This window comes from Tenebrio molitor, chromosome 1 (assembly GCF_963966145.1).
Source record: "Tenebrio molitor chromosome 1, icTenMoli1.1, whole genome shotgun sequence".
Lineage (NCBI taxonomy): Eukaryota > Metazoa > Arthropoda > Insecta > Coleoptera > Tenebrionidae > Tenebrio > Tenebrio molitor.
The window spans coordinates 7104354-7118543 of NC_091046.1; the positions used below are offsets into that span (position 1 = coordinate 7104354).

The window sequence follows — 14190 nt, forward strand, 5'->3', positions numbered from 1 at the left end:
TGTACATCATAGAAGTGCAGTAAACAATCAACAACTGTTAATTTAAATCAGTTAGAAACATAAAGCGTGTCTCAACTTTGAGCTCCCATCAAAGTAATTTAATTGTGATCCGTCTGAAACGTGTGCATGTGCAGATGTAACCGGTAATTGCAAAGTCACGACTTCGACAAGAATTATGGTGGATGCGCCGGTTCATCCCGGTCTCGACTTTACAACGGAATTTATCTTCCCCTATCATGAATAATGCAAAAGAATGGAGATTCTTAATTACGTCATTTGCCCCGATTTCCTGCTGATAACATAAAATCACATTCGCCTGAATTTTACTGTGTAGTCGAAGGTTCACGGAACAAATGTGATATGCGCCTAGTGCAATTTCATAAAGTAGTAATGTTGACAACGTAACTCGATTTGTTCGGGTCAAATAATCGAATTAAATGGACAACTGTCAAGGTTGTGGCCGTTCCAGAGTCCATTTGGTGCACGATCGAGCTGCAGTTTTAACTATTGGCGGAACCTGTCGTTGGCGTCGGGGTCTTGGGGTCGAGGGGCCCCGATTAGTGACGCGCTGCGTTTTTAAGTAGAGAGTAATGAAAAATTGTTGTTAACTTTTCACGTTATAAACTTAAACACGTACAAAATTACAGAAGTAACCTCGCGAGAGATTTCTGGTCTTATCTAAATGAGAGACTAGATGACATAAAATAATTACAGAACATAATTTGCTAAAAAATTATTAATTCAACTGCAGGAACTGCAGAACTATTAATAAAAATTTTGGCTACTACAATTTTTTCAGTTATTAGAATACACTTGTTGCAAGTGGCTAGAAAGCATCGATTTTGAGTTACATCATTTCAAATACGTGAAAATATGGAGAAAGTTTTTGACCACAATTTCTTGAACTATATTCTCAGTCGTCAAAAAACTTGAGAAGAAAACAGAACACAACTTACGACTGTTGAAAATTTATTGGAAAACTTATCTGTCTAGGTAATCTAGGACTTCCGATTCCTTGTTTGTATGATTTTTTTCTTCCTGCTGTTTAACGGTCATGGACCTTCACATATAAAATGTCAGTCACAAGAATTCTCTTTACTTCATTCTTCCTTGGGTACAATTTGCCATCATTGAATAAAAATTATTTCGAGAACTGTGTCTTTCAACGAGCTGGACAATATGACAAAATATAAACTGGTTGGAAATATCGACTGCTTACAAGAGCTTCCAAAACTACGTTGCAATTCTTTTTCTTTCTCTAAGAGGAATTTTTTCAGCACTGTATCATATTCCAGAAAATATTCGACAAATATATAAATTCTACTTAAAGTATACGAGACGCAGCAAAAAACATTGTTTGGTTTGTTGCTCTGAAAGCCACACTTTTAGTATAAGCTTACTGGTATTTTTAAATAATTAATTCAAAACTTCGTATTTCTAACATAGTTAACAGATTTAAACGTAGTCAGAACACTAGGCAAAATAATCGCGGGCAGGACCTGTGGACATTAATTTTTGTTCGATACCTCCCTAGAAAATGAGTCTGTATCCATAGTTACCAGTGAGTGAAGGTTTCTCTTTCGTTCACTTCACTTTCGCTCATCATTTTTCGCTCACTGTCTTTCACTAACTGGTTTTCATTCGCTCGTAAATGTTTCCAATTCTTTCTGATAACGTCATTTTGATTTTTCAAGCAACATTTGGTACCTCTTGTTACCTCTTACATTTCGGGAACAATCATATACTGTGTTCAAAATAAAATTAAAATCTTTTCTAATAAGAAAATGTGTCTATGATATTGATGATTATTTTAAATGTAACTTTGATGAACTGTAACTGACTGATGTAAAACATTTTGTTAATGTTTCAATAAAATTATTATTATTACATATTACCTCGCGGTGCTCTTGCAGGACATCGTCAACATTTCAATAATTCTTCTTAAAAAAACTTACTGATGCATTTTGATAAAGTTAACTTAAATATTTAGCAATATCCCTAACTTTTTTCGATCAGTTTATATAACTCTTCATCATCCATTTCCACAATTTATTTTGTATTTTATTTTTTCCCATAGACAGGATCCGTCAAAAATGTGATTTATTTTTATTTAAAATTTTGAATACAAAGTTACAGACTCACTTTCCAAGGAGGTATCGAACAAAACCAAATACCTACAGCACTCGAGAGTAAGGTCGCTTTCGTTCACTTGAATTAATTGCATCGTTCACTCAGCTTCGCTTCGCGAACGAACACGCAATTCGCGTGAACGAAAGTTTTACCTTCGTCACTCTTACTGTAAATAACAATTATTTTGTCATTATAACGTGTGTTGCCAAAAATTTGTGGTCAAATGGCCTGATGCGTGCTTTTCTCTTTTGTATCGCATAGTTTCAGCCACTGTCACATTTTCCGTCAAACAAAACGTGTAGAACGAAAGATTGGAAGTGAACAATCATCAATGCATATTTCAGAAACTGTTGAAAGAATTAGAGAATAATAAGCGATGAATCGAAAACTTCAATTTGTCATTTAACAAATAAAGGTGGTCAAAATGAGGTTATGTATCTGAAGAAATTATCACAGTAAGCCAACAAAAACACGATTTATGTCTGCAAAAACAATCACAAACCTGTTTAACAATAAATTAATGTGAAGGCTCGTTATATTGACTGTAATTACACAAGAGCTTATTTTATCCGATAATTTTCTGTTTGCAACCAAAGCTTGTCTAGAAATTTAACGAGAAAAACTGTCATGACAAAAGTTCGAAGGTTCAACGATTTTGTCAGTTGGCAGTTTTTAGAGAAAAATTTCTACAAGGTTGCGTTCGTTGTTAAAACTAAAAATTATCTGGCGAAAAAAAGTTCCAGTGTTATTCGACGAGATAATTTTGTCATTTTGGATTAAAAAATACAAAATATCGTTTTGTTTTGTAACATTTATTTCATCACTGGTTGAAACAAATAGCGTTGCTATAGTAAACAGTCAAAAGATGTATTTTATTGCTCTCATAAACAAAGGCACGGTTTTATCGATGTCAAAGTGACAAAAATTTCTTTCTTGCCCTATTACAGAGGAACAAAACTATCAAAATGAAATTCTTCCAAAAAACCAATTTCGAAAGATTATTCTTGATCAAGAATTAATAATTAGATTAAATTTAGAAAGAGTAAAATCGCTTCGCTTCGAATCGTATCAATTCAAAATAGTTTTTGAAAAGATTTCCTCGAGAACACCTCTATTATTGATCCTATGAAAACAGCATTGGAACAAAATCAAAAATTTTTGAAATTCAAGCGTGTCGTCTTTCTTAGTGCGTTCCCCTTCCTGCCCTTCGACACCTCGAACCCCACCGCTGGTACAACAGATAATTTCGTCTAGCCTAAATGAAATCGCTTGCGATATCTTGTTTATGTGGACTGACCTGTGACGGGAGCTTCTATATCTATCATCGTCTTTTCGGCGCGTAGGAGTTGTGCGCCTTCATTGATGATTCGGAGAGCTGCTGCTTCATCGATTCGACCCTCCAATATAAAGTGCTGCTTTAACACGTCCGGCCGCGGTTTTGCCGTCCTCTGGTCAAACACTTCGGCCACTGTCAACTTATGACTCGGTGGAAACGGTACAGCTGTAACAGACCAAAAAAGGAAACCATTAGAACAGTCAGAAGTCGTCGATGAACTCCGCCTTCGCGGATTAAAGCGTCGAGATAGCGAGACATCAACCTCTATTACTAATTAATTCCTAATTGGTAAGCCGACAACCGTAAACATCAACCACCGGCATTAAGTCGAGGAGTTGTGACCTCTCGGCACGAGATGTTGACTCGAGCGATCTTATTTACCAGAACTGTTTGTCGAGTATCATACGATTCGGGATCAAAGTGTGCGCCACTTCCGTCTCTGCTAGATTTTGACGTTTGTCGCGGTGGGACGAATGGATCAAGCTCAGACGCGGCTTTGAGCAGTCAAGAACGAATGAAATTACACCATCGTCGTCACCTCTAAGAGAGTCCTCCCGCTTTATGAACTACTTCTTCGCTGTAAAAAATTTAATGCGATCGAGCTTCATAAAGCAACTTCCGTATAACTTTACCACCGTGCCTCTAATGACGTACATTAACTAATCCAAAAGTTGTGTTACTCACTGAGCAGCAAGTCTCGAAGACTCTCTAATTTAATAATTTCAGCTGTTCCAGGATTTCTATTGTCACTGGCGCTATTATTACAAAACCGAGATGCGGAATATAAACAAATGTAAAAATAGCGACCCGATGCTAAATTTACTATAAATTTACATACTTAGTATGTTAAGGAATGGTCGGATTATTGATGTGGGAGTTAAATTCGTGTTGAAGGTCAGTTCCTTTTTACTTTGTACTGAAACATTGACCATCACGGCTAAAAATACCGTCAGACAATTATTCTGAAATAAACACTGTTCTAGTAATCAAGTAAAATAGACATTATGAATGGAAAAAAAGTTATTGATAAAGTTTCATCAAGACTTGGAATTCTAATTATGGTAATATTTTAGAAAGTTACTGAATCTTATAGATTCTAATTCAATGGTTCTTGGAGAACTTCATCTGATCTTCCAGAGCTTTGTAAAAACGTTTGCAAAAAGTAAAGTTATCAGAACACATCCATTACAAGAATTTGAGTGGGAAAAAATTGGCAGTATTGCCAACACTTGTATTTTTCTACAAGAAAAAAAGAAAAAACAAGACAATTTAAAGAAATTTGCAGTTACAATAAATCACGATCAGGAGCTACACCCGAGCCAACAGCAACAAGAGTAAAAAATTCTCATCTAGGTTCAATTTTACATTTGGAATAGAAACCAAGCCCAAATTAGCTGCATAGCAGTTCAAACGTTTTTATAGAAAACGAAAAAGCAAAAGAACAACGCTGATCAATAAGACAGCTTTGAGGACTGAAAGAGTCCTGCTATTTCAACATCCTCGTTCCTTGAAGATTACAAACCTTTCAGTATCTAATAAATTATTTAAAATAACCACGTAACTTGGAATTTAAGACATAGACCTTTCGTTGGCGTGACTCGTTAGAAAGATGTTGGGCAAACAGTATTTCAAAAAATGTTTGATGGGGGCGCAGCTGTAGACGTGAAGAAACACAAAGCGAGTTTTAATAAAGGAAACTGCACTGCACGAGAAATTGCAAATAAAGAACGTTGTAACATAATTCAAATATTTCCCTAAAGCTTTAGCAGGCGTGCCTGTGTTTGTGAAAAGATCATTTGGAGGAGAAAAAATATGGACTTGATAAACGCGAATACTGTCAACTTCCGCCGGTTTGCCCTTAACGTCCAGGCCCCGGATCCCTCCGGTCTGCACGTAGGAAAACCTCCATAAAATACACCCGTACGGAGGGAGCATTTCTTTCACATGCCAAGAACTTAAAAGCGGCATCTGAAAGCGGGGAGGGTGTTCGCGTGTCATGCGAAGAAGAAGAAAAGTCCGCGGCATCTCCGTCTACTCCCCAGAGTGGGTTTTTAGACTACCAACCTGTCGTTTTTCCGGGTTCTGCCTCCGACTAGCGAAAGCTCCGTGAAATTGACTTATTTCCTTCGGGGGACCGTCGAATTAATACATAAAATGATTTCGTCGGAAAAAATCCACATTTACATACAAATCACGGTGATGGAGAGATTCTTGATATGCTGACATAGTCTTTTATGTTCGCCGTCCTCCAGAAGACCCGCTTAATGGCGCGGCGACATGCCATCCCGACAAAAATCCCAAAACGAGACGACCCGCGAGTCCCCTCCGGAAAATTAACGAATTTAAAAACATGTTTGTTTTTCCTCGCAAAGGAGCTCGTTAAGCAAATCGGGGCAAGGAAATTAATCGTAAAAAGAAATTAAACATGAAGTTTATTAATCTCGTTAGGTATTGATGTTATTAGACGCGCATAAAATTTATTAAACGGCGATACAGTACACGATAATAAAGCGACACCAACACAACGAACCAACACAATAATTATGACCTCTGGAACGCAATTAAACTACCGTTCTTGTTTTTACGCCGAACGGCGACGATTGCAGAAATGTATGCAACAACTCCACCTCCGAAACGCGAGGATGACGTCCGACGTATAAATATTTAATAAGCTTAGGCCGGGTTTCGCCAATTATTCCAACGTAATCATTAAGCGAAATAATAATAGACTGGTGTGTGTGGCTAAGATTATTCTGATTCCATCACAATCTTCCACGGTTTTGTTCACAGTCAATTTAAAAACAACGTCTTACCAGAATTTAGAGCCTATAAATTCAACTAATCCTCTCTAAATATCCACGACAAATATTTATTTTCACCCGAACTTGCGATATTTCTGTCGGTCATGCATTCCATTTTTCTTCCACCGCATTCAAACCAGCCTAGATTGCATCTGACACTTCCAAAATGTTTGCACAACAAGGCCGAACGCACACGCGTTTGGTAAAACAGTGTTTATCAACGGGTGTTGATGGCCAGCGATGAAAAACGTTCCGATTAACTGTTAAATGTCAATTGTTGGTACAACAAAATGCGAATTTAATCAAAAAACTCTTCAATAGTTGTGTAATCTGCGTCGCATTGAAAACGTGACATCTTCTGCAAACTCTTGAATGACATTGTTTGAATTAGAAAAATAAATAAAATTTAACAGATACGCTCACTCCTGAGGGACCAAGAGGTTGTCCGTGTCTCGCTCCAAAACCCACTTGGATAAAATTGAAAATTTACTATTCGGGAAAGACATCACCCACAAATAATACAGGGTTGTTACAAGCGTTCCCAATATCTTAGCGTGCTGTGGAAATTTATTGTGTTCCTGTACTATTTAATTTCGTGTGATTAATTGGTTGCCTACCTTCTGGATAATGCAATTTTAAATTAAAAAATTACAAACAATAACAAATGTCCTGTACGAGATAATCTTTTTATTTTATAAATAGGTACACTCTTGTGTGACTTAATAGAAAAAAAAAATACAATTATGTATTCAATTCTCAATTTAAACAAACTTGGATTGGAGTAGTGGCATTAATAGGTCTCAGACCGTAGTTTGCAAATTATTATTTGTAATTTGGACTGATGCCTTCCAGTGTAACAGCAGGAAACTTTAAATCACAATTAACCATTAGTACAGCGACACTGATTAACGTTGTCATGTGCACCTACATTCATTACTCACTTTCTGTTTCCAAATTTAGTGTCATCTTGTGACCGACAAATTAGCATTTCTAATTTGGAACGTCAAGTTATTAACTTATCAGGTTAAATGTCGCGCTCTGGCAATCGATGATGGTCGATGCCCCGTTCCAAACGTCAACTGCATCACTGACCACAACGCTTCACCAAATTCCACTTAGAGCAATTGCAATACGATCGCAAATGAGATTCCAGAACGTGGTTAATCCACCCATCATAACATCCTTTTTATGGAGTCTAAATAGCCAGCCCGAAGTGAAATTTCAATCTCATCACGGAGTTGATGGCGCTTCGAGCAGATCCGGAAAATACTTCGACAGAACTAACAATTCCCACTTCAAATCAGTAATAATGACGGGCTTTATTGTAATGGCGGCGTTAAGACCGCGCATTGTCGTAAAAGTCGCCCGTGAAACTTTCCGGGTTTATTCTTGACAATAAACTGGAAAAATGTCCGACTCCCATTGTCTGACGAGGATTTGAAAATTTGCCACCAGAAATTATCGCACTGTCGCAGACCGGATCGGAGCCAGAAAAAGAAGAAGCGCGGATGCGATGACTTGTGAAGATGGGATGAAATCAAAATGAAAAAGTGTGTCACGTTTTCTTTCTTGTCAAGTTCTTACTCAACCGGTTGCGGCGCCGAAATATCATCATCAGACACGGCCGAAAAATAACATGATCAATGGAATACAGCTGAAAGGACTAATTTATTACCACCAATTAAAACGTACATATTTAATTAAATTCACTTCGAAGGTGCTGTCACTGGTCTTTAATTAAACATTTATTTTGAAAAAAGCACGTTTGGAAATTAATTTTTATTATTCAAGACAACATAAAACATGCCGATTTTTTGTGACCCGTTCTTTGAAAGTTCAAGCTGAATTTAAATATTTTGACTTGGGAGAGGAGTCAACCAATTAGCGCTCCTATTTAGCAGCTAAATCTAGACAAGTTCGTAGTTGCGAATTCAAAAGCATAATGAGAGGTGTCACGATTTGAAAACAAACAAAAAAAACATTTTCTTTAAACGATTGTGACGACAGAAACGTTTCAATAACGCTAAATGTCAATTGCAACAACTCCCAAGCGCCATTAGCATCACCCCAACTTCAATTTCCAACTACGGTCTGCAAGCACGCTTTCAGTAAATGATGATCATTTGAATAACAACACCCATACATGTTGAACACAAACCATTTCAGTATTCATACAATTTGAAAATTTGATTTGATACCGCAAAATCCCAATTTGCATAGTTTCAATTTCTGGCTCAATTTCAAGATTATCCTTCGTGTTTATGCCGTTTTAGACCTGTCCCATTTGCCCCCACAATCACAGTACCTAAATATTATTTGCTTTTTATCCTGGGCTGGAAAGGCGTTGGGAACGAATTGTTGTGCTTTTAAAGCGTAGATTAATTGGAGTATGTTGACAGCTAACCTAAAATTTAGAGCCAAAAAAATCTTTCTTTTTTTTCTTTCTTTGCAATGTTTTACATTAAAAATTGAATAACTTAACGAAACGTATTCTCAAAGCAAATAGCTAAAGGCACCCTTTGCTGAAAACAAACATGTTCAACTATGTCCCGATTAAACATAAACAAATGTCATTCGTGTCAAACGGCGGGAAATTCAAACACTGTTGTAAACGGTTTAATTTTTCCAACGCCTACGCGCGATACCACCTTAGATTTCCAATTAACAATAAAAGGACACTAAAACTCTTATGATTGTGCATTTTATTATTATTATCAGATAATGGAGAAAATTTATAAAATAAACAAGAGCAACATTTTACATTCGTAAGAATGGGTCATTTACCAGCTTTATTGCCAAATCCGACGCCACTGGTAAGCAGATTTCTAGCGGAAATGTCAAAGAAACGTCAACTTTGTGCGGTTGTTAACCTAGAAAACAACTTTCCGATTTCGGCAAAGTTTACAGGCGTTTGCTGTAATTGTAAGCAACAATTATCCCAGAATAAGGGGTAAAATGGGTTTTATCATTAAAGATTAATTATTATTAATAGTTAATTAATTTTTAACAGATTTTTCGAGAGATAGGCAACCAATAAAACGACTGTACATAGCAAGTAGATAGCAATATGCGTACGAGCGATGTAAGACAACTTTTCGATAAAACAAAAGGTGGGGAGCACTCTTGGTTTGTTTTCTTTTTGATCGCTAGGTATACTACTAGATGAGTCTCGTGTTTGGTTTGTGATAGTTTTGAAAAAGTATGAACGTTCGAGATGAAAGAAAACACGTTCAAGATTTCAAGATTCTGCAAAAAGTCCTGTTCGAAAATTTATCTGAAAAGTTGGTCGAATAAAACAAAGCACGTCAGACATTATTAAAATTAACTGCCAATAAATTAGAATTACTGCAGAAACCTATAACAGCCACGGCCCGTCAGTTTATTAATTGCGCAAGTCTTCCTGTCTTCCCTTGTCCCCGTTCACACACAAAACCAACCCCCCAATTTCTGGAATCGCTTATTTTAGAGGTCTCATTTATCCCGGACGCTGCCATTATGAAACCGTCCTCTTGCAGGCATAAAACCTGACCGATTTAACCTGTAATCTTCATTATGATCCCGAACGTAATAGATGAACCAGCTCTTCTACCTTTAACGCCCTAATTAGGTTTACGGCTTTGCCTGGAGGCATAAAACCCACGTGTGAAGTGCACCTAATCATACCACCCACAAGATCTACCTGTCTGCTGCAAATGGATTTATGACGCCGACAAACTGACGTTCTGCATCCGATTCGTTAGGAGGATTGGAGTGCGGTCGTAACCTCTAATTTTGATAACTGGTCCGTCATTATCGCCTATTTTCTAATCGGAAACAATAAAAATTTATGACACCGACACAAGAACATTTCAACAGTCGACTCGGTGTCAGACATGTTTTATGTTTATTGCCGCTTCGACTGACTTAAATACTGACTGACAATTTTACTCCCATCGTCAATAAAGTCTGATCCGACTTGTGAAACGACCCGATCGAAATCGCTAACTGGTAATTTGAACAAATTACAGAAAGCTGTTGGTGGTTTACTAAGAGAAAAAAAAACACAACACAACTGCTGCTTGTTATGACACTTTAAGATAAATTATGCTCTGGCAAATCAACATTAATTTTCTCCGGCGATTAATTTACAACGATAGCTAAAAAACACTGGGACACCTTTGGCAAATTGTTGAGCAACTAATATTCGATTAAATTAACTTTTATTTCCCAATATTTTACCGTCAATTTAAACACTTGTAAATCGATAAACCGACATCAGATACGAAATAAATATCAAGGATAATTAAATGAGCAAAAAAAATTAATCCGTCTTGTACTCTTGTAAAAAGAACCGTACCTAATTGACCTCCTTGTGGTAAACCACATCATTCAACAGGTAATTCAACAAAACGACAAAAGCAAGCCAATTTAAAACAATAAGAAGTAATTACGGTTAACAAAAAATTATTATACCCTGACAAAAATAGTATATTATGATACGAGTTTATAAGGAAGCCTTTAAAGCACGCGCGACGAGTTTAAGAGCACGACGCGTAGCGCAAGTGCTTTAAAGGTTCTTATAAACGTGTATCATACGTAATTTTTTATTGCACTACAATCTGAAAATTATAACAAAAAAAGTAAATTGAAATACCTTTTCCGAAGTAATCTGTGTCATTAATCGTTGATATAGAAATGGTTTTTTCGTTGCTATCATAAATTGTGTATAAATGTCTATTAATCATTGTTCAAAATGTAGGTGAATTTGTTGTTACCTAAGCAACCTTTTTTTTATTATACCTGAATCATAATCCCTGTTTTTGATACTAAAATGCGTGCGAAAAAGGGCCTTTAAAAGACTAAAGCTTTCTTTTATGCCGGAGTAGAAAAATATCGAAAAATCTATCGGGTGTTCATTTAAATTTCTCCTGAAAGTTGGCGTTGAGGAGTCTATCCTACCCACACAGTTGCCACATAAATTTTCGTACATAGTTGCCATACTTATCCACAATCATTTTGAATCACCCAATACATATTCATTAACGTTTGTGTCCATTTTTTAAATCCGAGCCTTTTCCTCCTTATTTGTAAATGGGAATCGTTTCAAAAGCGACATGTTATGAAACCGTTTATATATTACACATTTAATGTAAGTAATTACGCAATTTATCATCTCGGCTTTAAACAAAAAAAAAAGGAAATATTATGTTTCATATTTATACTACTCCGTTTAATTACCCAGTAAACTGCCTTGCTAACCTTAACGCCTGTAGCAGTTCGCCTTATACAACGAAACTAGGCGAATCATAAATCGCAAAATTATAACGAACTAATTGTTGCATAAAATGTACAAAAGGTGTGACAAGATGAGATAATGTAGTCGAGCCGTGTGTAGTGCAATTTATTCAAGCTAATTAATTACATTGGGAACAGTTTCTCGCTCAAATGGACATTATTTATAAAGCAATTACTCGCTTCGTTTCCACTATTTTTCCAAGTGTGCGTGTACGGCAAATTGAATAATCAAATTTAATAATATTATATCCGACGCGGCGAAACGAGATAACGCCTAGTTCATGTACGAAAAATGTAATTAAGTAATTTGAATTTTAAATGATAACTGTAATTCTAATTCTTCCATTTTTAATTAGGCTAACGTCTACAATTTTGTTTAAATTACGAATTATTCCATCCTGGGGATTTTCCAGCCCAAAGTCGGTAAGTTTTAATTTGAAATCTGCTTTTTCTGTTTGGTTATCTCAAGGCGCAAACTAAAACAAGTTTGTTCTTCGCTAAAAACTTCTTCAGCATAGACTTAATAAATATATTAATCCAATTAAAAAATTGAAGAAAAATGTAGTGTAGTCTGATGTAAATAAAACTGAAAAAAAAGTATTAGCTTTGTTGAATTTTTGAAAATGAAGAGAAGAAGAAGGTATATTGGAAGGAGCGACTCGGTGTAATAATGAATAAGGATGATGAAATCGAACAGACGGTACATCTATGAATGAACATCAACTACATAAGATTAATCGATAACCATACGCATATTTATCATCAAAGGATAACCGTCTGAACGTTTCGTTTCAATGAACTGGAACGGCAAAGCGCCTGCTTGATATTAAAATAACATTTCCAGCCATGGAAATTAATTATTTTAACTACGTTCCCTCCTAGACCAGAAACAATAACGCTACAGCATCAATTCTCAAACATGATGATTCCCTGTCAACTATTCAAAACGTCGAAACCACACCAAACAGTAATCACTTCGCTAAAAAATAAAAAAAGAAACATAATCTCTTAAGCTGAATTCGCAGTAATCTTATCTGATGTTAATTAAAAATTGACGCAATTACTGTCACGAAAAACGTCAAACAGAACATAAAAATTTTTGGCAAAAAAGATAAGAACAAGAGCAAAATAAAAAACAAACAGCATGTAGATTTATTTACAACAGTAACAAATTTACTCTTTGACTAATGAGCAACTGCTTGTCAAGACCAAGGAAAAAAATATTAAAGAGATTATTACCTAAAGGAAATTCTCTTGTCACAATTATACCGTATGGTTCATAAAAATGTATGATAAAGAGTATCTGTTAAAACAAAAATGTGGCGCAGCACAGAACCACACACTAAGATTCACACAACCTAATATGTAGTGCTAATTGGACCGTATTTGCAGAACGGCGGCTTAGGCCAATGTTGGTAATGGCGACTCATTCATATAGGAACCGTTGTCAAACCAAAACCTTTTTGATCTTCTTAATAATGACACTTGGAGCTGGATTATTCAAGTTAAGCCACACGTTTCTAAATCGTTTGTTTTTCATACCCGCTCTTGATCGTATATTGTTTTCAACACATGGTAGTATCTTCGACAAGTAAAACAACCACTACTGATAAATAGACGTCATCAGGAACACTTTAGCGACTTCGCATTGCTACTTGCAACAACTTAAATATCCATCATCGCTTCCCAAAAACAATAATTTGATAAAAGATTAGTCAACATGTCAACAAAGAACAAAGTAGAATAATATTGACCGAATGCTTTACAAGCGTTGGATGCCGTTATCAATGTTATCATTAAAAAAAGCATGACGTGATAACAGATGGAAAAAAGTGTGCGAGATGAAACGCCAAGCGGTCGTTACCTACCTCAACATGTTATTAATTATTCTAATGCAGAGAAAACATGGACGAATGAATTGTTTAAAAGATAAATGACGTAACAGTTCTTCAAAACGGTATCAGTTAACACTACACAAACATGTTGATTGGTCTGACATCTTCCACACGACACCGGCGGACCTCAAACATTCCAACTCTTCAAACATTCCGCCGACAAACAGATTGAGCAATGTATTATCGCGTATTTTGGAAATAGTAGTGCCAAAAAAAGATTGCGACATTTTTTAAACACTAATCACAACGCGGTCCATTAATCCAGACAGGTGTTAAGCAGAAAATTTACAAGAACGAAACTTGATAAACTAGAGTCACATGTCCGATACACATGATATCCTTTATTTATATCGGTTTTTATCAAATCGAGCAAAGAACATTATGTGGACTGAGATTTATGAAATGTATGCCAACGAGACAATTTAATTTTTGAATTTCAAGGTTACATAAACAATCTCCTAATAAATCTGCACACAACGTGCACATGTTTTGGCCCATCTGAAGCTATCACCCAGTGCAGAACCGTCACCCATAAATTGTCTGCGAAACGTGGGACAACTCGAGAAACAAATATTGTACCAACGTGCACAAGAGTCCGTGAGAAATTGTGTCCAGAAATAAGTCCCGCAGGAGAAAATTACCGATGGAATTGATAAAAATTCCTCTTTGAATTTAATGCGACAAATGCACGATCAAAATAAATCAAGATCAAAGCAAAGGAAATGTTTGTCTTTGTGCGCTTGGGAAATGCCAG

The 14190-nt window shown here is 36.1% G+C and overlaps 1 protein-coding gene across 9 annotated transcripts in view; it reads right to left on the minus strand.

Annotated features, from left to right (window-relative positions):
• The window catches only part of LOC138128267 (serine/threonine-protein phosphatase 2B catalytic subunit 2-like), a 144613-nt gene that overhangs the window by 106715 nt on the left and 23708 nt on the right, over positions 1 to 14190 (minus strand). For all 9 annotated transcript variants that reach the window (XM_069044468.1, XM_069044457.1, XM_069044487.1 and 6 more), the window contains exon 2: positions 3428 to 3631. In XM_069044468.1, the coding sequence (XP_068900569.1) occupies positions 3428 to 3631 (204 nt within the window). The remainder of the gene's footprint in view (positions 1 to 3427; positions 3632 to 14190) is intronic.